We start from the raw sequence: 27,395 nt of genomic DNA on the forward strand, positions 1-27,395 counted from the left end.
GCCCTGTACACTGAGACCCCCATATGACCCTAACCCATCAGATGATGTCTTGGTGGTGGCCCAGTCTCAGCATTGCAATGATACTAACATGGTAATGACATCATAGTGTGTTGCAAGGTATGGGTGTATCAGGTGCAGCACTGTTGTTGGGATTTTTAAACACTGCTTGAACTTACTGACCTCTTTATTAGAAACACACGCCCTGTTAGCACTGGTTATAGGTGTACATATAGAGAGTAAAGCAAAATGTGTGGTAATCTTCCTCTAATCTGTTATCAGTTGGCACTGGTTACAGAATGCTGTGGGCTCTACATTTTTGGTTAGAGCATTGACAACAAGATGTTTAAAATCCCAACAACACTACTGCTCTTGATAAACACCAATACAGGACAACATGTTATTACCATGTTAGTGTCATTGCAGTAATAAGATTGGTTTAACACCTAAATAACAAAGGGGTCCCGTTTGGGGTCAAGGGTTCGCTTTAGATTGACAAATAGGGTACAAGTGGGTGACAGAGGATGTTTGCAGAGAAAGAGATGAACTACAGTTAGTATTTGTATACTCAGAAAGTTCATTTGTATGGTAGGTGTGGCTCATAAAATAATTAATGAATGTTAATTATTATTGTTAATGAATGAACATCCAATTATTTTTTGGTTGAAGCGTCTTATCAGTAGAATTTTTCTTATGGAAACATGGTCTTTAAAAAATGACTTAAAAAAACTCAGTCTGCCTCAAATGTTGATCAATCCATCAGGAAAGTTAGAAGTTACTGGTGTTGTTTTCAAACTCCAGAGTGATTGTCGTGAGGATGACCCTCGCTGTACGAGGGCAGGAGGAGTGTGAAGACGAGGATGGTGTTTTGCTGGCAGGAGAGCTGGCCTTAGCGCTGAGTAATAACGTCCTTCAATCACCGCACTCATTATCTTGCCAGCATGACTCCTTAATAATGTCACGCTCCACCTCCTGAAAATAGTGGCCCTCTTTAGAGCTTCTGTCAGGTGCAACGTGCATTTAATTAACACCGACCAGCCCAAGATGCGTGCATATTAATTGGACAGTGCAGCAAATAAGCACAAATCTCACATAGCCTAATTCAATTAAAAAATGCCAGCAAGGACACTTGCTAGGTGTCCGTCTTCAGAGAGATGCTCAAGATGGGCTGTGAACAATATTCTATTTTTGTGCGTTATTTTTCCCACTTTTTTTTACTTACAGTACAGTAATAAACTGAAATGTTTCATAACCTTTTTCAGAAATGTGACCCTTCTTTAGGGATAAAAATATAATAATCACATACATAAATACAGACATAAGTGTTAGGTTTAATACAATCATCACACTGCCAATTTCTCATTTTTAATTTTTTTTTTAAGAAATTTCTACCTTTAGCACATCTATAAATTATAATTAAATTTATAAAAATAATTATAGAAAAATAAATATAAAAATACAGAAAAAATATAATAAATAAAATAAATTAAATACAATTATTATAATAAAATTATAATAAATAAACATATAAATAATAACAATAAAATTAATACAAATTCACACACACACATATCATCAAGAGTTTTTGAATGTGTGTATAGGTGTAGCATCATCAAAAATAAATAAATTCTCTGTTTTTGAGGACAGCGAATGTATTTTCTCAGCATTTTCTCAGCATATACGCTTATCCTACATCATAAAAATAGATAAGATAAGATAAGATGAGATAGACTTTATTGTCATTGTAGTTATACAATGAGATTTAGTTTGGTAGCTCTCAGTGAAATCAGCAGCAATGAGCGCTCAGTTAAAAATAAAAGCATCATTAGCAATTGCACTAAGCACTCATCCCTTTAACATTTTCTGAAACCTTGAACCATAAGGGAAGATAATACACATCCAAAAATAGGTATTAAACCTATCTCTCCCAGCCCAACTCCCCAGCCCAACTCCCAGGGACCATGTTTTTGCCCTCATGGGTCAAGAAGCCCTGAAATAAAGCACCTGTTACTGTTTACTGTGCATGGCTTGCTGAAAGCTGTACTAGTGGGATAGTGTATAGGTGAGTTCATATTATGGTACCTGTATCTCTAGCTGCTGTACCACCTGCATTTGGACTCGGCACTGTGCTGTGCTCCTGTCATCCAAAGCGTGCTCATTGTTAAGGTGCCTAAAATCAAGAAGATGAAGAAAAACAATCAGATATACCAATGGCAAAAAAGCATAAATTAACAAAAATGTCAATTGTCATGCTTCATTCTATAAATGGAACAAGAATTTGTTATTATTAGACCTGTGAACCACTGAAAGCTGGTGTTTTTACCATCACAATAGGAACACTTCTGACTAGTGCAGAGAAGCAAAGAATGTTGGCGTACAAAAGGCATTACAAAGTGGTTTTTATCCTCTTCATTTATACAGAAAAACAATACATGCAATTTAACTTGAGTAACATTTAAAAAGCACCTCCTACTAAGGGTGAATTATTCACCCGATGTATTAAACACGTCTACTCATCCCTTCATTAAAATAAAGAGGGAAAAAAAAAACACCAAAGCAGACTGCAAATGCAGTCAGTGACGATTTTCCTTGATTGGATTTTGTCTGCAGGACACAAAAGAAGCTTGCCATTAAAATAGACCTTTATTCCCGGCAAACGCACGGAGGCGAAAAGGTTTTTAAAAGTGTTGTGATGTTCGGTAATGAGCCTGTATCTAAATTATCATTGGTGACAAACCCACAAAGCGCTCTTTGAGGAGACATGGTTATGAAATGCCAAAGCTGCCACTTTCTTTCCTGTAATTATAGGTTAGCTTGCAGACCCTTCAATGATCATTTACAGTACAGCCTCTAGTGCATTAGAGAGAGCTTAAACCCCCTACCCCACCCGCCCGCCGCAGACACGTACCACGCCGTTATGCATTTCCTCTGTTCGTTTTCAGCCGACCATTGTTTATGAGCGATCTGCGAAATAACAATGCATTCATAACTCTCCCTAAAAAACACGCCAATCAAGGCGGAGGGCATCTGCAAGCACAATAGCTCCGCCACCCTTTCAATTACAGCCATGCCCATTTCAAATCATTTCATTTCATCATGGTCATTTCTGCTTTTGTAACGATTTCAGGTCTGGTGCTCAGATCTTCTCTATTATAAATCAGGAATGAGATAGCGTAGAGAAAAGAGAAGGGGCAGGGAAGGCTGGTGGCTCGCCTCAGCCCGTGCCTAATTGCTGTTTCAGAATGCACATGCAAAAGAGGGCATTTCATTAATCATTTAATCACGTCCCTCACAGGGAAGAGGGGAACTAATGTTGCAAATACCCTTTTCATTTCAATGCTCATAATGCTATCTTATGCATTTGATGTATGGAGGATGTCATAAATTACAGCTGCTTAAAAAGAGCCCGATGCTTCCGTCGCCGTCCCTAAAGACAGTTTTCCCTTTTGCCTTAGCATCAGCATTCCTGATTTCCTTTCTTTTCTATTTGGAAATGAGTGCAGGGCTTTTGAGACACAATGCATTTAGTACAAATGCATTTGTTAGCCATTTGGCCACATTTTTTCCATCTCATTTAAATGAACAGATTAATCATGGTCTGTGCTGCTGTGAGTACGGTTCTGGATGACTTGATTTAACGCAGGATACAAATTTAGTCATATCCAATTACCCGCTTACTCTACTGCTGCATACCTCCACTCCTGACCGAGGAGAGCTGTGACTAACACATGCCCTCTCTGACACGTGTGCAGCAGCCGGCCGCTTCTTTTAACCTGTATGAGGTGGATTCATAAGGGGATCTGTATCACGCACGGAGAGTCATACACTGACACTAGTGTGCTTTACCAACATGCCACCTGAACACCTCCACTTAGTCTGATTATATCAATTAAGTAATAGGACCAGTAAGTAAAAACTTATCTTTTATGCTTTTCTTTTTTCACTATGCATACACTACATTGTAGACAGCTAACCATGAGACACATCCTATTGATGCCCCTTACCGTGCTACCCACAAGGTTTTAATGTCCTTGTACATTTGTGTTCTTTCAGTCCATTGTGATGATGGACTAGAAAATCTTGACCATCCATGTATTTTAAGGCCCATGCTTAAGGAGATAAGGGCCTTCCCCAAACTGTTGACACACAGTTGAAAGCACAAACTTTATTTTATAAAATTTATTTTACACAACTGATTGCAATGGATGAAATGCCTGAACTTAATATATGGTTGAGGTAAATAAAGAAAAACAAGTGGAACAGAGAATCTGGAAGAAATCAGGAGTATGAGAAAAAAAAAATGGAATGAGAGAGTCAGAAAGAGAGAGAGAGAGATTGGGGTTAGATGGAGTCACCGATAGCTCTTAATGAGGCAGAGGCGGTGGGCTTAGTTCAAACACAGAGGTGAGGGGAGGATGAGAGAGGGTGCTGAACTAAAACAGCTCTGAACAAACATCTCAGCGGCCGCCTGTAATTTATGGGTCACTTTATAGGCATATTGATTTTTGTTTTGAGAAAGGGAATGAGAGCTCTGATGACACTCGGCTCCGAAAAAGACAGACAGGTGCAGGCTGGACTGAGAGAGAGGATTTTACAGTTGGCTGCTAGAGAAATAGTATAATATTATTTAAAACAAAGTCACATATAGATGTATACACTGACCTTAATGTATTAATATAAAATATAAAATATATTAATACTGAATTATACCTGAACAGTATAATTGAGTGAGTGATCATACAGAGATTTATTAGCAGAGTATAAAAACATTTAGTGATTATACACACATACACTGTATGACAAAAGGACAAAAGTACTGGGACACCCTTTCTAATTTTTGAATTCATATGTTTCAGCTACAGTTGCCAAAAGCTGTAATAAATCAGGAATAAAAAGGAAATTAGAGACTTCAAACTTTGCAGCAACAGTTTAGGGAAGGTTCTTTTCTGCATTCCAGGCTGAGTGTTTGCTTGTGAACAAATTAAGGTCTATAAAGATGTGTAAAAAAGCTTGGTTTAAAGAAACCCCAGTGTCCTGCACAGAGCCCTGATCTCAGTAACACTGAACTGGAACATCAACTGAGGCTTTCTTGGCCATCATATTCATGCTCTTTTGACTGAATGGGTATAAATTCCCACAAAAAAATTGCTATTTTAGGTAAAAGGATCACATAGAGAGGTAAGGTCAGTATATTTCAATCCCTTTTATTTTTTAGGTGGGATTTTCAACAAGTTTATGGTCAGACGTACTGTGAATCATAAAGGGACCTCTGTTTCTGTACTTTTGCCCATAATTATGGCAAACCTTGATCAATTTTCTAAATTCTTACACTGTTGCAGCCTCATATCACAATGAATAATTCAGACTGATGATTGGCTAGTTACCCTGGTCCAGTTTCCCTAGAAGTTTGACATATGGAGCCACTTTTAAAGTCCTCCTTTTGTCCATTTTTTTTCTAGATATTCAGCAAGTAATTTTATACAGTTTATATATTTTTTTCAGTTCAATTCACTTCAACTTTATTGTCATTATACAATACACAGGGTTGTACAGTATAACGAAACACTGTCAGATTACATCTCCAGTGTAGACAACGAAAGACAATAGCGCAAGACAAAAGACAAAAAAAAAAAAGGTGCATAGACAAAGACAAAGGTGCAAGGACAATGTGCATAGACAATTTGCATAGATAAGACAAGGTGCATAGGTGCATAGACAGGTCTGAGGTAGTGGATTAGCAGCTAAGGTTTAAGTAAACAAAGTTCCAGTAAAGTGCAGGTGCAATGAGAGGTATGCTTATCTCCAAGTTCTTAATTAAAATTCTATTCTCAATGATAATAATCATTTTATCTTGTGTTACAATATTGCCTGTTGCTGTAAAGCAGAAATACAAATGGGTGTCATGGTAACCACTATTTTAAATAATTTTTGTGTCTAACAGTGAAAGAAAGTTGATCAACGTTTGCCAAAGTTATGGGGAAAGATACAATGGTCACTGTGTGTTTTCGTCTGAGTGCTGAAAGATGTAGCTAGAACAGTCAGAAAGCCACAGTTGGCATTTTTTTTAATACTGGCACCCTCATTTAGGAGAGGGCCAGAAGAAATGAAACCCAGGACCGCCTGCTGGCATTAATTATAAGCCAGATTTGGACAATATAGACTTGGAGAACTATTGTTTTGATTGGTAATGTAATCTAAATAAATAGAGAAGCTATGGAGTAAAATATGGTATGAAAACATAACACTTATAGCATTTATGAGCTCTTCTCTCGGTTTCAGTGTCAGCACAGTGGTTTGTCTTTTTAGGGCAGAATACTCTGTAAGACAGTTATTGTAAATATTCAGTTGAAACACATGAAACCTCCTGGCTGGATTTTTCCCGGGGTTATGTTTTCTCTACTTTATTCCTTTTCTTCCCTCTCAAGCGTGTGAAAGGAAACTAATATGACAAGTAGGTCAGCAATCTGTGGTTTATATAATAATAAACTTGCCAGCATGCAAGAGAAGAACTCTGGTGGCATGAATTTATTATGCGTTTCTTTTAATTTGACACATTCCTTAAATAAGTTGCCCTGAATCACACCATGAGCACTCCAAGCTTTCAGAATAATGCACACTGTGATGCATAAATATACATATCTTGAGGAAACACACACACAACACACACCCAAACACATGCCAGCAACATTGCATTTGAATTTCAGAGCTAATAGAAGGTGCCAGGAACCTCTAGGCTAGCTCTCCAGGTGAGGAACACTTAAAAGAACACTGAAGAGCTATTAAATGCTGATCTTGACAAGTTTCTTAAACGCACAGTGCAGATTCCTCGCCGGCAGCTACAATCCGCATCCCAACCCCTTCAAAGGTGCCGTTTGATTCTGACACCTGTTTTATGTAAACCAGTTTAGGCGTGTGTACCTGGGTTGATGCGCCACACCGAACGCCACTTCCTAAAACATGAAAAGCTTCTTCCTGACACGACAATAGCTCCTCTAAAGCGTGCTGACACCCTCCATCTCGCCGGCTCAGATCACACGGGCTTTGTGGAGGGGGATTTAGGTGCAAGTTACTGTACTTGTGTCTGACTCGGGGAATAATCATGGGAGCTTCATTTTTGTTTCGGAGCCGCTGAACACTTGGAATGAATGCTGCTTTTTACTGCTTCTTACTATGCAGCCTGTCAAATGTAACTTCTGAACTTCTGGCATGTCACTACGTCGTCATTACTTTGCGATGGTTGGTTGTGCAGATGGGTCAGCTTTCTCCAATACCCTTTGTGTTGAGTCACTTCTAGTAAACTAGAATCCATGCAATCCATGTCGTGATGTCAATCCAGCTTATTCTTGGTCGTCCTCGTCCACAAGTCCATCATAACCTTCAATGTTGTCATGTGGGTGCCTAATCACATGCCCAAAGTAACAAAACCTTGGGAATCTAACATGGTTCAGTTGTATGGAGCTCAAACGCTGCCATAAGTATTTGAATCTGAATTTTATACATTTGAAATATTTCAATCTGAATTTTATAAATTTGAAATATTTCAATCTGAATTTTATAAATTTGAAATATTTAATGGCGTAATTTATAAATTTGATATTTAACAATGCTTTTTTGTGATTTGAACTTGTGAGGTAATGACATTTGCTGTTGAAAAAATTTCATTTCAAAATCACAACTTGCAATTTTCAGATTTTAAAAATTCAGATAAAAAAAATTCAGATCTCTCAGATTCAAATCTCAGAAATACGAATTCAAGCTTGAGGTGAAACATCCGGGTTTCCCAGGAAAAGTAAACTTTCCAGAGGAATCGAACGCAGCATTTAACCAATCACAGCGCTGCCTCACCTGCGTTCATGTCTGTGGAGGAGAAATGAATCCCAATGAGGTAAGTGCATCCAAAGTGTCAACCTCAACTGACCAGATGAGTCGAACCAGGTGTGTTAGGTAAATGAGGTAAAGACTGAACTCTGAAGTGCTATACGGCACACCAGGAAAGAAGTTTCACAACATTTCTGAACTCCCCGTTTTAATATGTGCAAGCAACGGAATATCCATGCCTTCCTAAACTCAGACCAGCTCATGCCAAGCAAAACTCTTAGCTAACCACTACCAACAAGCTAGCTAACGCTAACTAACCTTATCCCGCGCGTTATCACGCCACCAGCGTTACATAACGCAAAATATAAAACTTGCCGTAAAGCACGTTGAGTATTTACCAGAACTATAAATAATTAGCTGACTGTGTGGATCTGAAGAACTTTGGATGCACTTTCCTCATTGGGATTCATTTCTCCTCCACAGACATGAACGCAGGTGAGGCAGCGCTGTGATTGGTTAAATGCTGCGTTCGATCGCTCTGGAAAGTTTACTTTTCCTGGGAAACTCGGATGTTTCACCTCAAGCTTGAATTCGTATTTTTGAGATTTGAATCTGAGAGATCTGAATTTTTTTTATCTGAATTTTTTAAAATCTGAAAATTGCAAGTTGTAATTTTGAAATGAAATTTTTTCAACAGCAAATTTCACCACCTCACAAGTTCAAATCACAAAAAAAGCATTGTTAAAATTCAAATTTATAAATTACGCCATTAAATATTTCAAATTTATAAAATTCAGATTGAAATATTTCAAATTTATAAATTACGCCATTAAATATTTCAAATTTATAAAATTCAGATTCAGATACTTATGGCAGCGTTTGAGCTCCATACAGTTGCTGCTTTTGTGTTCTGGCAATCTTGTAAACTTGCTCAGTGGTCATGATCTTCCTCCATGAGATTTTCAAAAGTTTTCTGATGCACTTGTTTTCAAAAGCCTAAATGTCTCTTTCTTCAGTGTCCAGGCTTCACATATGTGGCTACTGGGCAATCCAAGGCTTTTATCACTGGTAGCTTGGTGATGATGCTAACTGACTTGTTTTTGTCCACATCATTGTCAAATTGAGCATCACAGCCATTACGATTGCCATTCTTGACTTCACCTAACTGCTAGTTCAGATGTGAAGTCTGGTACAGATGTTTTTCTTATTTTTCTGTCTCAACTTCATTTGAATTAGAACTGTGACCTGTGGTTCATGTCATACAATTAGGTAAATTAGGTCAAATAAGGGGCTATAAGTCATATAGAGATGGAATACTGAAAAAGTTTGAATGCTATGGTCTGATTCTGACACCCCCCTCCTCCCTTCTTGTTTTTTAGTCAGAATTCCTAAATCTGGATCTCTCAAGGTTACGTCCGTTGCTTTGAATCACTGAAACCAAAAAAAAAAGAACAATGTCCCCACTTTCAACTGCTGTTTATGTGAACTGACATTTGCAGACACCATAAAGCCGGCATCATCATTATTTTACAGCTAATTATGAACCTAATTAGAATATTCAAATGAACAATTCTCCTTCTCCTTTGACGTGGAGGCGCTCTCCTCCAAGTGGCAATGTGATAACCTATAATCTCCGGCATGGCAAACACCTTCTCCTTTGATGGCCCTCACTAACATCCCGGCAACAAAGCAGACCAATTACAAATGAGCTAATTAACTAAATTGTTGATGGAGCATGAAAAATTCATTTTACTCTATTGGCTGCACCATGACAACACTGAACATATCCCATTGTGAGAAGCTAACGTGGCTACACGCGCTGCCATTAGCTTCTGGCACTCCTCATCAACCTATCATGCTTTCTCTCACATTTTACAGCAAATCTCTTACAGACTCACTGACAAAACAGGATGTCAGTCTGAAGAATCACTAACTATGTTCAACACTTCTCAACTAAACATGATTTCTTTTTAACCATTTCAATGTTGGTGTTAAAAATCATTGGAGTTTTTACTGGTTCATTTATCTAATCTATGTTTTTAATATAAAATACAAAAAAAGTTAATATTTCAATATAAAACAGTCATTAATGTTTCATAACCATGCTATTTAACCAATCACACCTTTCAATTTGTGTACAAAAGGCACTTTGGACATGGTGCCAATTCATTATAGGGCAACACAAATTCAACTATTTGCCTGTTTGGGTGGGACGAGAAATCTGTGTACACGTAGGAACACTCTTCTTATTGAACCTATGCCCTCAGGACCTGAATGCTGTTTGGGACTAACACCAAGTGCTGACACCATAATAAGAATTTTAAACTTCAAGTGTATCATTTAAAAAGCCCTAATCTCTATCTCTCTCTCTCTCTCTCTCTCTCTCTCTCACACACACACACACACACACAGATTTACTTTAAAAAATAATGATGGACACCTACTTCAAAAACTGTCCAAAGTCATCACAGATGCTCTCACAGCCCGGCCATTTGCACACTCCATGACCATAGAGAGAATGTGAATGTAACGCTCCAGTCTCTTCATGTAACGAGCTAAAAGAGAGAAAGAGAGAGAGAGAGAGAGAGAGGTTGAGAGTGAAACAGAGAAAACAAAAGGGGCATCAGGTTCATCACAAGTGGTACAATAGCTGAAGGCCATATGCACATGCTAGGATTCAGTGACATTTTGGCACAAAATGAAAGGTAACAGTGGTTAGGGTAGTGGATAAGTAATAAGCAGGTTGCCGGTTTAACCCCCACTAATGCCAAGTTGTCACTATTGAGCCCCTGAGCAAAACCCTTAAACCTCAATTGCTTGCATTGTATTCAGTCACTTTAGATGAATGTGTCTGCTAAATACCATAAATGTAAATAAAAAAAAAAATTATTATTATAATTATTATTATTTATTAACAGTGACACTAACAACAACAGGAACACTGTGGCGGTCAACCGTTTTTACCTGGCATTTTATTTTTTCAGCAACTTAACATTTTATTACTACGTGAGAAGTTTGGAATGTGTTTTCTCCAGGTACTCTTAAATACCATCCTGCTTTCCAAAACACGCAGAGGGTTGATAGGATACTATAAACTGGTCCTCGGTAGGAGTGACTAAATGGACAAGTAAACATGCGGTCCAATGCAATAGCTTGGCATCTTGTGTTGTGAATATTTCTTCTGGGCACCCATTGTTTGTGGTTGCCTGTTAAATGTATCACATAACTAATAAGTATAAAGCTGTTAAACGATGAGCAAACCTCAGTTTTAATATGTCTGAACAAAAGAACAATCATTTTAGTGACGTACATAGTTGAAGTTGAATAGAATATTTAAATAGTGTGAGCTTCAAAGTCTTTGTAGATTTTGAGGTTTGTATAAAGCTGGGTGCTGGGGTGTCATAGCAGTAAACTACGCAAGCCTACTACCAATGTGCTACCCAGTCATGGTTGGCTATGTCTGAGAAGAGTGGGGTGGCCAAACAGCCTAGGCTTTGGGAGGTGCACCTGTCAGTGTGTCTCAATGCCAGTTCCAACCCCGGATACAATAAGGAGGGTTGTGTCAGGAAAGAAATCTGGCTTAAAAATTGCCACATCAGGTATGCTGTCCAGAATGATCTGCTGTGGCGTCCCCTAAATACAGGGAGCGGTCGAAAAAAATAAAGAAGGAAAAAACTAACAAAGCAGGTTAATTTAAATCTACGACCATGTAGCATCTCTGTATGAAGACGGAAAACTCCAAATCACAGGGAAAACACTGACAGCAACTCACATGACTCACAAGTCGTGACATCAGCATTTTAGAAATAAGATAAGAGGTGTAGATATGAGGCCAGATCCAAAACTAAAAACAGCCTACATATTTACAGCCTGACAAGACAACAAGATGATTTCACATGATTTTTAATGTCCAAATACCGTACACCTATCTGGTCAGTTGCTGCCCTCTGGTTAATACTGAGAACTGAACCAGACTTGATGAGTGACAGGCCTGTGTGAGTCTGTATTGACGCTTGAGAAAAACCTCACTGGCGGTTTTTCACTTTGCTATGTCGGTATCGATCAGCTCCTGTTAGTAAGCAGCTGGCTTTGACGACGCTTCACAGATGATCATTAGGAGAAAACCATGAACCCCTGAGACACTCAACCGTTCATTTATTTCATTTCCAGCACTACATTTCATTCCGGGCTGAGCCTGTTTTTGTCAGTTTGGAAGTTTCAAGCTGGCTCTGATGATATCTTCTTTAACCTGCCTACACAGCACCGTCACCAGTTGATGTTTAGAGATGCACGTGTCACTTGGCGGCGAGGGTCTGAATAATGTATGGAGCAAGTAGACAGAAATGCACGACGTTGTTTTATGCCGACAGAGCAGCAAATAAAGAGCCATCAGGCGGATAAACAGAGGAAACGTTTCACCTGCATCTAGTATTCTGTTTACACGTCAAGCTGTGCAGGGTTGGTAATTCTGACAGGAAGTGCAGGCCCTAAATGCTCTCCGTAAGTACAGGAGGCTGTTTGTGCTACCGTGAGATGCACCTCTACGCTTTTGATACAGTATAACAGGAAAACTGTATTCAGTAGCGCAGTAGTCGTCAGATCCCTCGGGAGCTTTTTTCCTCGTTATGTTACACATGCCTTAATAAAGTATGGATGAGCAAACAAACAAGAAATATCATGCACCCCCTCAGGAACAAACACGCCACTTTTCTTCCAAATAGGGACAAATACAAGAAGTTTTTATGCGCGTTAGATGATGTCTGACATGAAAGAGTTTAAACAGACGCCTGTGGCTTGTGTTTGGCTGCATGTGTTGCGTTTATATATGCATTAGTCGCTCTGTTTGTGTCTGTATGCCCAGAAGGAATGTGGGAAAAAAAAAAAAAAACTAAGTGCACCACATGTAGGCATGAAAGCAGGATTGGCAAAAATATATTAGATATATATTAATGATGAGCGGCACGGTGGCTAAGTGGGTAGCACTGTCGCCTCACAGCAAGAAGGTCCTGGGTTCGATCCCCAGGTGGGCCGTTATGAGTCCTTTCTGTGCAGAGTTTGCATGTTCTCCTCGTGTCTGCGTGGGTTTCCTCCCACAGGCAGCCAGGCTAATTGGAGATACTGAATTGTCCTTTAGGTACCTAGCTGCTAGGATGCATAAACCAGTGCATTGTAGTGCCGGTCCCAAGCCCGGATAAATAGGGAGGGTTGTGTCAGGAAGTGCATCCGGCGTAAAAACTGTGCCAAATCAATAACGAGAGCAGCCGAGGACATAGATATTTATTCATGATACTGTATATGATTAAAAAAGTCATTTATTTGTCCTAACCATGTAATTTACCCAATCACACCTTTCAATTTGTGTACAAAAGGCACTCTGAACATAGTGCCAATCCATTACAGAGCAACACACATTCAGTCATTTGCCTGTATTTAAAAGGTGGGACAAAAAAGTAGGATTAGGATTGGACCTATGCCCTCAGGACCTGAATGCTGTGTGGGACTAACACCAAGTGCTGCCACCACAATAAAATCTTTTTGGCAGTGTAGTCATTGGCAGTCACCACCCAATAGCTACCACCACATATTTTTAAAGCTTATGCAATATACCTGGGAAAATGGATGTACCCTGGCGGGATGGTAGCCCCTTTAATACAAAACAATTACATTTACACTTGTGGCATTAAGCACATGCTTTTATCCAGAGTGACTTACAATTAGGAACAAATAAAGTTCAAGCAATTGAGAGTTAAGGGCATATCTCAGGAACCCAAAGGTGGCAACTTGGCGGCGGTCAGGCTTGAACTGTTAGACCTGTGACTACTAGTCCAGTACTACCCCCGAGCTACCACTGCCCAGACGTCTAATACTAGCTGTTTTTATTTGGTTAATAACAAAGATCATCTTATCAAGGCTCCCAGTCCTGGATGGCTTTGTTGGATCATTTGAACCCTGCCAGACATTCGAGTGGTAATTACCTCTCCCTGCGGTTGTTCACAGCTTGCGACTGGCCGTTGGAGATGGGGTGGTGGTTGATGGGTGGAGAAGCTTTGGAGGAGTTGGAAGAAGTAGTGGAATTAGAGTTGGTGGTGCTAAGGTCCAGGCCGCTGTGTTTCATGCTGTTATCCTCCATGGGGTGACTGCCGGTTACGTCCTTCCACAGCTGCTGAAGTTCGGCTGGACTTAGGCCCGCTGCGGAGGACGCAAGGAAGTTCATTAACATGTGACTTCTCCACAGATAAAGCTACACTGAGCATAGATAGAGGTACACTGAACATAGATAGAGCTACACTGAGCATAGATAGAGCTACACTGAGCATAGATAGAGGTACACTGAACATAGATAGAGCTACACTGAGCATAGATAGAGCTACACTGAGCATAGATAGAGGTATACTGAACATAGATAGAGCTACACTGAACATAGAGCTACACTGAGCATAGATAGAAGTACACTGAGCATAGATAGAGCTACACTGAGCATAGATAGAGCTACACTGAGCATAGATAGAGCTACACTGAGCATAGATAAAGCTACACTGAGCATATATAGAGGTACACTGAGCATAGATAGAGCTACACTTAGCATAAATAGAGCTACACTGAGCATAGATAGAGCTACACTAAGCATAGATAGAGCTACACTGAGCATAGATAGAGCTACACTGAGCATAGAGAGGTACACTGAGCATAGATAGAAGTACACTGAGCATAGATAGAGCTACACTGAGCATAGATAGAGCTACACTGAGCATAGATAGAGCTACACTGAGCATAGATAAAGCTACACTGAGCATATATAGAGGTACACTGAGCATAGACAGAGCTACACTTAGCATAAATAGAGCTACACTGAGCATAGATAGAGCTACACTAAGCATAGATAGAGCTACACTGAGCATAGATAGAGCTACACTGAGCATAGATAGAGCTACACTGAGCATAGATAGAGCTACACTGAGCATAGATAGAGCTACACTGAGCATAGATAGAGGTACACTGATCATAGATAGAGCTACACTGAGCATAGATAGAGCTACACTGAGCATAGATAGAGCTACACTGAGCATACATATAGGTACACTGAGCATAGATAGAGGTACACTGAGCATAGATAGAGCTGCACTGAGCATAGATAGAGCTACACCGAGCATAGGTAAAGCTACAATGAGCATAGATAGAGCTACAGTAATAGAACTGTGTAAAAAATTATTTGCATGGGCAAGATGCTAGAGATGGTAGGTGTCCAAAAAGACAAACAGAGGTTAAATGAGCGAGATGGTTGAGCAGCTAGACTTACACTGTATTAAAAAGTGCTAGATAGAGCTACACTGAGCATAGATAGAGGTACACTGAGCTTAGATAGAGGTACACTGAGCATAGATAGAGCTACACTGAGCATGGACAGAGCTACACTGAGCATAGATAAAGCTACACTGAGCATAGGTAGAGCTACACTGATATGCTGGTATGATAAAGAAGGTGGATTAGCTAGCCCTTTACTGAAGGAGGGTAGACTGGCTTGAGAAAGAAGCTAGATAAGCTAGACCAACATGGAGCAAAGGTACTGACGTAGACTGGCAAGAAGCTAGAGCAGCAAGACTTCATATGGCCGAAAGGTACTAGCATAAGCAAGAAGGTAGAGCAGCTAGACTTTAACTGAACAAACAAGTAAGTACTGGTATGAGCAAGAAGCTAGACTTCGTATGGCCGAATAGGAAGCGCAGGCCCTAAATGCTTTCTGTAAGTACAGGAGGCTGTTTGTGCTACTGTGAGATGCACCTCTACGCTTTTGATACAGTATAACTGGAAAACTGTATTCAGTAGAGCAGTCGTCAGATCCCTTGGGGTGTTTTATTTGTTGTATTACACATGCTTTAATAAAGAATAGATGAGCAAACAAACAAGAAACATCAAGCACTTCTTCAGGAACAAACAAGTCACTTTTGTTCCACATGGGCAAAAAGTACCAGCATTAGCAAAAAGGTAGAGCAGCTAGACCTTAACTGGACAAGCAAGTACAGTAGACCCTTGAGTTACGAACGGTTTACCATACGAACATTTTGGGTTACGAGCGCTATTTTTCAACTTAACGTACGAACAAATTTCAGATTACGAACCGAAATTCGCAAAACACGTGACATCACGACCGTCTCTCTCTACATATACAGTGAGCGGACAGTGTTTTTTTCCGTGTTTTCTTTATATTTTGTAAGATTCAATATTAAAATGGCCCCAACAAATGTGCAGAGAAAGCGCAGTGGTGAGAAAATAAAACAATCTATTACTATTTGTTGTTGTATAATTACTCCTGCCAGTAGCTGTCACTGTGTATCAGACAGAGAGAGAAGAAGGAAATTATTCTTTCATGCAATTACACCTACAAAATACAATAATATTGAAATAAAGAAGGAAATAATAGAGAAATAAGAGTTATTTTTGTTTCTTGTAGATACATTTTATAAAAAAAAGAAGGAAATGTATTATGGTGTATGGTACAGCACATGTACTGTACTGAAATGTGATGTGTGTTGTTTTATGTACAGTACAGTACTACTGTGTATTGTTGTTTATTATTGTTTATTGCAGTAATGTCTATTCGATAATTTAGGATTTAAGGGAAAATATACTTGTATTTATAACAAAAAAGACCATTTAAGACATTAGAAAGGTTAGGTAAGGGGGTGGCTTGGGAGGTCTGGAACGGATTAATTCTATTTACATGATTTCTTATGGAAAAAATAGGTTTAACTAACGAACATTTTTGACTTAAGAACAGCCCTTCAGAACCAGTTAGATTCGTAAGTCAAGGGTCTACTGTACTTGTATGAGCAAGAAGCTAGAGTTCATATGGCCAAAAGGTAAAGCAGCAAACACTACACAAAGTACTAAACAAATAAGTACTGGAAGATCGGCTAAACCTTTACTCACCAAATAAAGTATGAATGTGAGTAAAAAGCTAGAGTAGCTCAATGTTAACTGAGCTAAAAACACTTATAGAAGTAAGAACAGATAGTAGCAACCAAGCATTTCTGGAGCATAAACATATTAACCTGTCTGGTTCTGCTGTTCTGCAGCCCAACACTCTCCACGAGTACAACTTTCTCCTTTAAGCATTTGCAGGTAGACTGGAACAAGATCCACTCGCTCATTCATCGCTCGCTTACACTCCACTTCAAACACTGAATTCAAAAGTGCTGCTGTGCTAGTGGTGTAGAAGTCATCCAGTCATAATTACAGCCTTCCAATGAGTCTCTCCAATCATATCATCACGTAATCCCTCGATTGAGACAACGTTTCTAATCCAGAATTATCCAGTAGTGATGAAAATAAGATCCACTCGCTGTTATTATTATTATTGTTATTATTTAGCTTAAATTTGGTAGCCTTTGCAGCAGGAGTGCTTCATCTAACTAGCATCAGCTCATCATTCTGTCCTCTCTAGGCTCACTCTGCGAGGGAGTAAACAACAACAACAACAACAACAGTGAGGGGAGGAGGGGAGAGAGGCAGTGGGAATGAGTAAACAGTGACACAAGCACAAGCTCTGAAAAACACTGAAAGGACAAAGACGTGCAGTCATGAGGGAAAATAAAAAGACAAAAGGAGACAAAAGGGACACAAAGCTGTACTGAGACATATTGATACTGTTAGAAAATATGAGACACAGAGCGAGACAGGTGCCATGCGCAGAGCGAGTGCGGGTCACGTGACGCCGGCGAGTTACCTGGTGGCAGCGTAGGCGTGGGGAGGGCGCTCTGTCCCGGGCCCGGGGGCAGAGACAGCAGGCCTTGGCGCTGCATGCTGAGAAGATGCTGCTGCTGCTGGAGCTGTTGCATCTGAAGGAGCTGCTGCTGAAAGACCAGCTGCTGCGCCGCTAACTGCTGCTGATGCTGCTGCTGTTGCTGCTGCTGCTGTTGCTATAGTGAGAGTGCAACACACAAACACATACACACAAACCCAATTACACATTAGGAAAGTGGGTGCTCGCTATACATGTCACTACACTTTCTTCTTCCTGCTCTCTTCAGACTGAACAGATTGAGGACCGAGAGCTGGATGATACAAGTACGGTGGGCCGGGGTGAGTTCCAGCCTCCTACTGCTGACTTAATTGTCTTGCATTTTAAATGGTCTATTACCGGGGGTGAGGAGAGAGAGCGAGCGAGCCCGACGGCTCCCCCTCCCCTAGGCTTGTTTACTGCCAACCGCCTGCTTCTTGCATAAGCCGAGGAAAACAACAACAAGTACTGTCAGAAAAACAAGACACCTTCGTGTGATCAAAGCACAACAACAGTGTCACACACTGACTCTCGGACTGAATTATATCTATAAAAAAACGCAGGATAAAGATCAAAACAAAACAAATAAATAAATAAAAAATGAGTTTAGCTGAGCAGACTGGTACTATAGTTTTGATTTGGTATCATTTGAAATGTGGTATACTTTCCGACTCTATACTGTTGGTCTAAACATTTTCTGGTCAGATGATGGGTTCATAAACTTGAAACGCTTTCCCCTTGGATCCGTTTCTTTTCCCACACAGAAAAATCCAAGCGTACCAAAATGCACCACCACATCAGCACCACATGTTAAGGTTCACTCTGCTTAATGGTCAGATGTGTCTGAGGCAGGAGCAGGAAAGTAAATCCAGGAAAAAGGTCCTGTGTTTTGAACTCGTAAATATTTCTATGCAATTATTTATTTATTTAGGTTTTAATGCCATGTTCAGCACATGTGTCATTTAATGGCAAAACAGGTATTATGTTTCTATCTGTTTATTTTATCTTGTCTTTATATTGTGAGTCCAATTTATATTTCGATTTTTATTTTTATGGCTGCAAGGTAGGTTAAAACAGTTCCTCGATGCAATCAAACATGAAGCAAAAGCAGAAATGGAATTTGTTTACAGCTGTGGTAATTATCTGGGTGATATACCAGGCTAAGCTACATCAGCAAAATGCAGGATTCACTTTTACCCCTTTTCCACTGATGGGGAACACAGCGAACTTGATTTAGTACCGGTTCCGCATGTTTCCACCGGGAAAAAAAGATGTTCCCAACAGCAAACTAGCATTCTAATCTGGCACCACAGAATACTCGGTTTTTCAGCGTAACCTGTGACGTCATCGGTGGGCGTGTCAAAGTGTAGAGGTTTGGGTGCTTTTACATGAGAAGCTGTAAAACCGCTGTGCTGTTGTCTCGTATGGAGCTTAATGCTTCACTTCCAAGCTTTAAAGTTCACCTGATTAAATTTTGATCCAGTTTGCCGCTGATATTTTCAAAGTGCCTCAAAAGAGATGAACTTTGATATGACTTGGTAAAAGTGACCCGGACAGTACGAACAACGCTTAACGTGAATTTCGGCAAAACAGAGCACTTATAACCAGTAATAATGGAGAGAAATGTAGTGTTCCTGTGTGGTACTTTTAGTACATTCAGCTACGTTACGCTTTATTTTTTAAGTTAAGCAGAACCCTGAGCTGCATAAAACACCACATGTGAAGTTAATACAGCTAATCACAGATACATGTGGAGCTTTTAGAGTGGATTTAATGGTAATTTCAAACCAAAGGATGTTAGTGTCGTGGAACTTCAAATCGGTTATTTGTGCCGAGGGTATAAAAACAAACATCTGTAACAGCAGCACAAATGCCCGCAGGTAACCTACATGCTCCGCCATCATGTTACCACTCTTTACTTTCTTTATGTAACACCTATTGTTGATGACGCAGTCTTGGTTCCCAGAACCGGTGGAAACGCAGGTCGATTCTCTAAAAAACACCAAGGCTCGAAAAACTCGAACAGACCCGGTTCAAGAACCAGGGTTCTTTTGGTGGAAAAGCGCTATTTGAGGGCACGTCTTGAAAATGCTGTAGTGCTTCAAGATTGCGAAGAAGATGAGCTGTCTTCAGACAATCTGATATTGAGAATGTACAACGATATGCTAGATGAGTCGGATTGAGGTCAGATCAAGGTCGGATCATGTTCTAACCACGAATAAACTGCTCCAGTAATAATTTCCAGTTCCCGACTGTAACTCAACTGCCACATTCACTACTTCTGTTCTGGCCAGCGCTGTTGCCCATCACATGCCCCCTTCAACCTGTGCCCAGTCACCCACCACAGCTATCACCTGCCAGTATCCAGTTCCCACACAGAGCCGTATCACATATGGAAAGTCATGCTGTGCTCCATGTGGATTCCTCCCCCATCCCCTCCACTCACACAATAATCGAGATTGCATATCGCAGCTGCAGTGAGAAGAGACCCTGTACGACCCTTCCACTAACTCATTTGTGTTTGTGTGGGTGCTCGACCAGGTAGGTGACTCTGCTGAGATTCTTCTGCGTGCATTACCACTGCGCCACCCCAGCACCCAGATTTGTGTTCCTAGACCATTGTGTGTTTTTTTTTCACTTCTGTAAGTCTGTTAAATGCTTTAAATGTAAAATCGAATGATGAATTGTACATACATGTACTTGCAGGTTTGGCTGAGAGTGAAAGACTGTGACTGACATCTCAGACTTGTACACGTCGGCCTCTTATCCTACAGTATTTACACGCCCTGTGAACTGAATTTAAACCAGGCTTAGGGGCTGCTTTTTAAAACGTCTGGAGTTGGGTTCCCAGTGGACTCTGCGTACAGTCTCTAGGGGTCTATTAGTAAACTAGGACCTAGCAAAAACCTACCACAGATGCTCCACAAGCTCTCCTGTTCTTCTCCTGTCAGAATACATTATAACTTGGAAACGATAAAACAATGTAAGACCCCCATCACGGGAGAAAGTCTGACTTTCCCATTTTTGCAGGAATTACAGGAGCGAGAGGAGTAGAACAGGCCCCGGGAGGAACCCCTTCAACACGTCGTGCTTCAGCCACATACACGCTCGCTCCTGAGAAAGACCTTTCTCTTTCAGTTTAAGGTAAAGAGGTTGGGGCAAGAGGAAGACGTATAGACAGGAAAACTCGTGATGCGCTCACTGGAAAACAGGCTGCATAATGGAGTGAGCTGTTTGGATTGGCCCCTTGCATCTCAGGAGAAATAAGGGAGCAATTTCTATTCCATATTTGATGGTGGAGGGTTGAGAAAAAAATTCGATTCACAAATCCAAACAGAAACAAAGCCTCCGGGGGGTCGGACCTACCTCTTTAAGGCCCTGCATAATGGATCACGGGAAAAGTTTGGGATTCAGTGGGAGTGTCAGAAGTGGCCGATGTGATCTGATGATCGTGAACCTTTACTTTTTATTTTTATTACTTTTGGAAAATAAGCCAAGTACTACAGTGGTCATACAGCACTGATACTATTTTAGGCTATTTGTGTGGAATCTGCCACACCTGCCTGATCAATTTAAATGCTCCTAGATGCTATTTGTACCCCCACCCCCAACACTCACAGTGCTGTTTTTAAATCCCGTCACCCTACATCTCTCTCTCTCTCACTCCTCCTGTCTGTAAACTGACTGTCAGTGTGATTTATGAGCCTGTTGTGGTCGAACTTTTCAGCTCATCTGCCCGGACCAGCGGCGGTGCTTCATTAATCAGCGGACCCCGTGCGCGTCTGTCCCATCCTGAGCGCTACTCTGGGCCTTTAACGCCGCTCTCGCTCTGCGTCCTCCGGCAGCCTGACACCTGCCAGCACCTGGGTCTGTCTGCGACGCTACCCTGTCAGCACGCGGCACTTTTAGCGGCTATTAGAATTCAGTCTGTATGCAGAAGTTTGCTTTAATGTGAAGTCAGCAGAACCGGATTTATTGCTGACAAACAGCAGAGGAATGTTCTGCTGTCGTTCACGAAAGTATAAATTGTGTGTGTGCAATGCTGTACCTCTTTCGCCTGTTTGCTGGGGTGCTGTTGCTGCAGTAGCTGGAGGTGAAGCTGCTCCTGCTGCTTCTTGTAGAACTCCTGTAAATGTTGCTGTGGACAGAGACACGTATACACATGTGTAAACGAATCTGATCAAATGATTTAAATGCACTTCTGTAACTAATATTTTCATAGACAGTAATCAGTATAGCCTTTCTGCGTGGTTTGCATGTTCTCCCAGTGTCTGTAAGGGTTTCCTACAGGAGCTCCGGTTTCCTCCAACAGTCCAAAGACATGCAAGTGAGGTGAATTCACTCACTCACTTTCTTAACCACTTATCCAATCAGGGTCGTGGGGGGGTGCAGAGAATTTTCTGGTCTGAATTGGTTGATGGGTTCACACACATACACACACTCATTCAACTATAGGGCAATTCAGTGTCTTAAACCAATTAACCTGACTGCATGTTTTTGGACTGTGGGAGGAAACCGGAGCTCCCGGAGGAAACTCACACAGACACGGGGAGAACATGCAAACTCCTCACAGAAAGGACCCGGACTGCCTCGCCTGGGGATCAAACCCAGGACCTTCTTGCTGTGAGGCGACAGTGCTAGTGAGGTGAATTGGAGATACAAAATTGTCCATGACTGTAATTGACATTATAACTAATGAATCTTGTGTAACCAGTAACTACCTGTCCTGAATGTAACCAATGTGTGTAAAACCAATGTGTGCGTTGCACGCTGGGACGCTGCACAAGGAAACTTTCTTTCTAGTGACGGTGCACTAGCACACATACAAAAAAGATTGGTATAAAGAGGTAAATGAGCTAAATACCCTGATTCTTATGCTAAAATATTGGCTGCATTATTGTTCTTTTTTGTGCTTTAATTTCCTCTGTGCTGTCAAATGCACAATAAACATCAATCAATAATCAGGCTCATTAACACAGACTAGCTACAGTGTTATAGCACATAGAAGTGGGGTATGCCTGGCAACTATTATTCTAATTAATAATTTAACCGTTTAATTTTCATAATTTACCAGGATCACTGGGGTGCTCCCGGAATCACCGGGGCGCAATGCAGTATCACACCCTGGATACCCTAGGACAATGGTAGCCTAGTGGGTAGAGCTTTCGGCTATCAGTTGGAAGATTGTCAGTTCAAATTCTGTTGGGTCCTTAAGCAAGGCCCTTAACCCTGTCTGCTCCAGGGGTGCCATACAATGGGGGCTGACGCTGCACTCTGACCCCAGCTTTCAAATGAGCTGGGATATGTGGAAAAAGCATTTCCTTGCACTGTACATGTGTATTTGTATATATGACATATAAAGGCATCCCATCTACATAGGATGCCAATCTACTGCATGTCGTTCACTGAGCTAGTGTGTCTGCACTATCTTCAATGTCTCTATCTGGACATTAAATGTTTCAGGTTGCTGGTTTAAGCCCCACCACTGCCAGGTTGCCACTGTTGAACCCCCTAAGCAAGGATCTTAACCCTCAATTGCTTAGACAGTATACTGTCACAGTACTGTAAGTTGCTTTGGATAAAAGCATCTGCTAAATGCCAAAAATGTAAATGTCTTTCTGACTGAATTTTCAGCACTGACCCCTTCCGATAAGCAAGCAACCACAATAAGACCTGGTAATAAAGACTACATTACATAGAAAGTGAATAAGGAAAAACTTCTAAAGGATTTTAGAGTGGTGTTCCACATGGCCTGGTGAGTGATGGCTGGGAACGCTGAGGTCCCTCATGTCAGCCTTGCTTATGTCTTTACAGCGTCAAGCCCTGATGGATGTCCCCACTGAAAACGGCTAATTATACGCCTGTCTATTTTTGTTTCCCTAATCAAACTTCCAAGGACGGGAGTGGAGAAGGATTTCAAATGCACTCATGACTTCTTTATTTAAAACCTGTGGTTGAAATCCTGGCTCCATGCTGCTTATTTGTATCGTTGTTGCTTGCTACTGTAAACAGTTATAGTTCTGAGTTCATGTAAATAATTAAATTTTAATTTTATTCATCAATCGCTTGATCATGGTTGGGGTATCGGCGGGTCTAGTTTTACCAGTAAACACTGGATGCAAGGCAGAAATAGACATTAAGTTTAGACATAGCCAATCATGTCTGTGTAGATGCCCGGCTGGCTGATAACACAGCTGAGATTTGAACACGGATTTCAGCAGTGGTGGGTGATATTTTTGGCCACATCTGTAGGTGTCAGTAAGTCTGTGTGTAAATAAAGGTCCAGTGATAAATTATCACCCTAATATGGACTTGTGCCAAGTGCCCACCACAACCCTGATCAGGATGAAGTGAATACTGCAATTTAAGCAATAAACAAATCTCTGATTTATTCGATTATTCAGATTGAAAGCGTTTGTCGAGTTATGATTTTTCTGCATCTGTGCACTTGTGTACCTGCTGTAACATGACGGCCTGCTGTTGCTGGAGAAGGGCCTGGAGCTGCTGAGGGGAGAGCACCTGCTGCTGAAGGATCTGCTGCATCTGCTGAGGAGTGATCACCTGTGGACTCATCATGGCCACTGACACCGGCACCTACAGAAAAAGAGCGAGAGAGTGAAAAAAGATCAATCCAAAACAAGTTACCAAAGCAGAGTGCATGCTGGGTACGTGCTGGGCTGTTTCAGAATCCTTCAGTGCCGTTAGTAGGAAAAGCACAGCGCTTATAAAGAGAACTAACGTTTTCAAGTTCCTTGTGCATTTGTGGAATTGTGGCCAGGGCTCTGTGTAAGACACTGGACCAGATTGTAGGTTAAGGCAGGGCTCTGTGTAAGACACTGGACCAGAGAGTGGCGTTAAGGCCAGTGCTCTTTATAAGACACTGGACCAGATCTTGGGGTTGAGGCCAGGGCTCTATGTAGGACACTGGAACAGAGTGTGGGGTTGCAGCCAGGGCCTTGTGTAGGACACCGGACCAGAGGGTGGGGTTAAGGCCAGTGCTCTTCATAAGACAATAGACCAGATTATGGGGTTGAGGCCAGTGCTCTGAGTTACACACTAGACCAAATCATGGGGTTAAGACCAGGCCTTTGTTTGGAACACTGGACCAGAGTGTGGGGTTGAGGCCAGGGTTCTGTGTAAGACACTTGACACGATTGTAGGGTGAAGCCAGTGCTCTGTGTAAGACACTGGACCAGAGTGTGAGGTTGCGGCCAGGGCTTTGTTTAGAACCCTGAACCAGATCTTGAGGTTGAGGCCAGGGCTCTTTATAAGACACTGGCCTCTGTTTAGAAACCATGTCTTGATAAACTTTGTGCCCAGGGACACAGTCAAGCAAGATCACAAGTCTGAGGCCATTTCCCAACCTGTTCCTACAACATTGGGAGCAAATAATTGATTTTTATACACCTGTTAATAATAGGTGTGGCTCAAGAACTACAAGGAGGTGTACAAATACTTTTGCCCACAAAGTGTATGTTGAAGGAAATAGCAATGAATTTATTAATACATTCTAAGATACACATAAAACTCTGTTAAACAGAACATGTGTTGAATTTGAATTCCATCAGCCTTTAGTTCAGGATGTACAAAGGCAGCCGGAGGCACAAACCTTTTTCGCAAACGTTGTTTTTTTAAAAATGTGTCATTTTTAGGTGATAATAATTAACAAACCAGCTGTCTAACTGCAAGAAGAACTTATTTTTGTGAAAACAATATAGAAAATATTTCCGTAGCATGTCTCAGAGTTCAGGAACAAACAGATCAACACATTGAGCAGACTCTTTTTCAGCATTTGATTGTGAGGTGATGCTGTCAACTTGGCCAAGGGTATGTGATCACTATTTGTACATAAGTTGAACTCTTCATAACAGCAGAACTTTAATGTGGCACCATCATAGTAAGCAACCTTTCCAACAATCTAGATTCCAGAGACTTGCTAGAGCTGAAATTCTAGAGCTTTGATTGAGGACAATTACAAAATAGCAGGCCAATGGAAAAATGATTGGGGCCAAAATGGATTAGGATTAATTGGGCCTCTAACTTTAAGTCTAGTTAAAAGTGTACTTGAACAAGTAAAGGCTGTAATAATGGAAATGTGATGTCAGAATAAGCAAAACAAGCAAACGTGGATATAATGACTTTAAATACATTATATTTTAATTAATAATTTAAATTTAAATATATAATTATATTAAATATATAATTAATTAAATTAATATAATTATTTTAAATACAATTGAAACATTTTTTTAACAATTAATAAAATTTTTATTTTTAATATGTTTTTTTATGCAGATTTTATGTTTAATTAGGGTCAACATACACAAGTTTTGAATTTTTTTGTAGGTATTTCATGTTGAATTTTATCCTTTATTATGGTCAATATATATAAGGTTTTTCATTAATTTTTTGTAGATTTTTTGCTCAGTTAGGATCTCTTATGTGTTTGGCTTTAAGATTATTTACTCATGTACATACTCATGTTTGACAGGTGGAAGGTTTTTGTGTTTTTGGACCAGTCACAGTGATGCTGTATGTTCCTACTATGTAAAGGCTAGACATATTTTATATTCCTAATATATACTTTCACTCATTTCCCTGTAATTAAGAGTATTTGGATAAAAAAGTAGTGCTAGTAGAAATAAATATTTTTGGGATGTTATACAATCACAGAATGTTTGTCCGGTTATTTAAGGCATTTTTAATTCCAGTTTAAGATGTAGCATGCCAGTGTTGGTCAAGGTTCGTTATGGTAGATCCTGTGGTGTGAGGTGTCAGTGGGCTATAGAGACACGGGTGCTCCTCCCGGCACCTAATCAAGCTGCTTGATTGCTTTCCATACATCCGAGCTCCCGAGGCCTCGACACGTCCTTGTTTTGCTCTCGTCGCTTGCCCTGGCTCAGGTTCCCCCTCTTTGATTAGCAGAGACATTTGCATGGTCACTACACATTTTTCATTTTAGAAGTCATTATGCATTAGCGCTCCTGATCGCCCAGCTTGACTAATCCTGATGAACTGAGTCTCAGAGCTGAAGGTCACACTCTATCCTCACTGCACATTCATATTCATATTCAAACAAATCCCAGCACCATTCTTCATTAGACTGGCCCCAAAACTCAACAAGCACTGGCATGGAGGAGCACGCGCACCCACGCTTACACGCACACTCTCGCTCGGTAACACTCTTTGTTGAGGGGTGGGGGGGTTGTGAGAAGAGAAAGGGGGTAAAAAACACAAAAAACAACGAACAAAGCAACAAAGTCACAAATTAAACAGCTGCATGTAATTATGCAAATATATACTTACACCTTCAATGTTATTAAACCTTAAGACACATTTGTGAAGTGTAATTACCCCTGGGTTCAACCTAGGATCTAGATTGGACTAAACGACAATGCAAAAAAACCAAAGCGTGAGGCAGAGGAGATGTTCTCATTACACTCATTATTTGTCTATTTGAATTGACTATTGCAAATAATAAAGACGACTCCAGTGGTTCTACAGTCAAATAAATACAATAAACATGTAAATTACTATACAATGGAATACAACAGTATTAGTTTGTACATCTCTCAGTCCGATTCCGAGCTGTAAACCAGACGTAGCGTGAAAGTCTGCAATTCTTAATCATTTCAGAAGCAGCGAGCGAGAAACCTAGCCCGCCGAAGAGAAAGAAAACAGCAAACAAATGAAGTCAGGAAGCGCCTTTCAGCCTTTCATTAGCTTTTTACAGGAGAGATGGATGATAATCATCTTCATTTCATCGCTCTTCCAAACAAAAAGAGGCGAGGAGGGAAAAAAG

The 27,395-nt window shown here is 40.6% G+C and overlaps 1 protein-coding gene across 1 annotated transcript in view; it reads right to left on the reverse strand.

The window, feature by feature from the left end:
* Nucleotides 1-27,395, reverse strand: part of foxp2 (forkhead box P2) — a 163,193-nt gene that overhangs the window by 24,239 nt on the left and 111,559 nt on the right. The window contains exons 4-9 of the mRNA XM_063006393.1: nucleotides 24,050-24,187; nucleotides 21,642-21,731; nucleotides 17,540-17,732; nucleotides 13,791-14,004; nucleotides 10,260-10,370; nucleotides 2,080-2,167 (exon numbers count right to left, since the gene is read on the reverse strand). Coding sequence (XP_062862463.1) covers nucleotides 2,080-2,167; nucleotides 10,260-10,370; nucleotides 13,791-14,004; nucleotides 17,540-17,732; nucleotides 21,642-21,731; nucleotides 24,050-24,187 — 834 coding nt within the window. The remainder of the gene's footprint in view (nucleotides 1-2,079; nucleotides 2,168-10,259; nucleotides 10,371-13,790; nucleotides 14,005-17,539; nucleotides 17,733-21,641; nucleotides 21,732-24,049; nucleotides 24,188-27,395) is intronic.

This window comes from Trichomycterus rosablanca, chromosome 1 (genome assembly GCF_030014385.1).
Source record: "Trichomycterus rosablanca isolate fTriRos1 chromosome 1, fTriRos1.hap1, whole genome shotgun sequence".
Taxonomy (NCBI): Eukaryota; Metazoa; Chordata; class Actinopteri; order Siluriformes; family Trichomycteridae; genus Trichomycterus; species Trichomycterus rosablanca.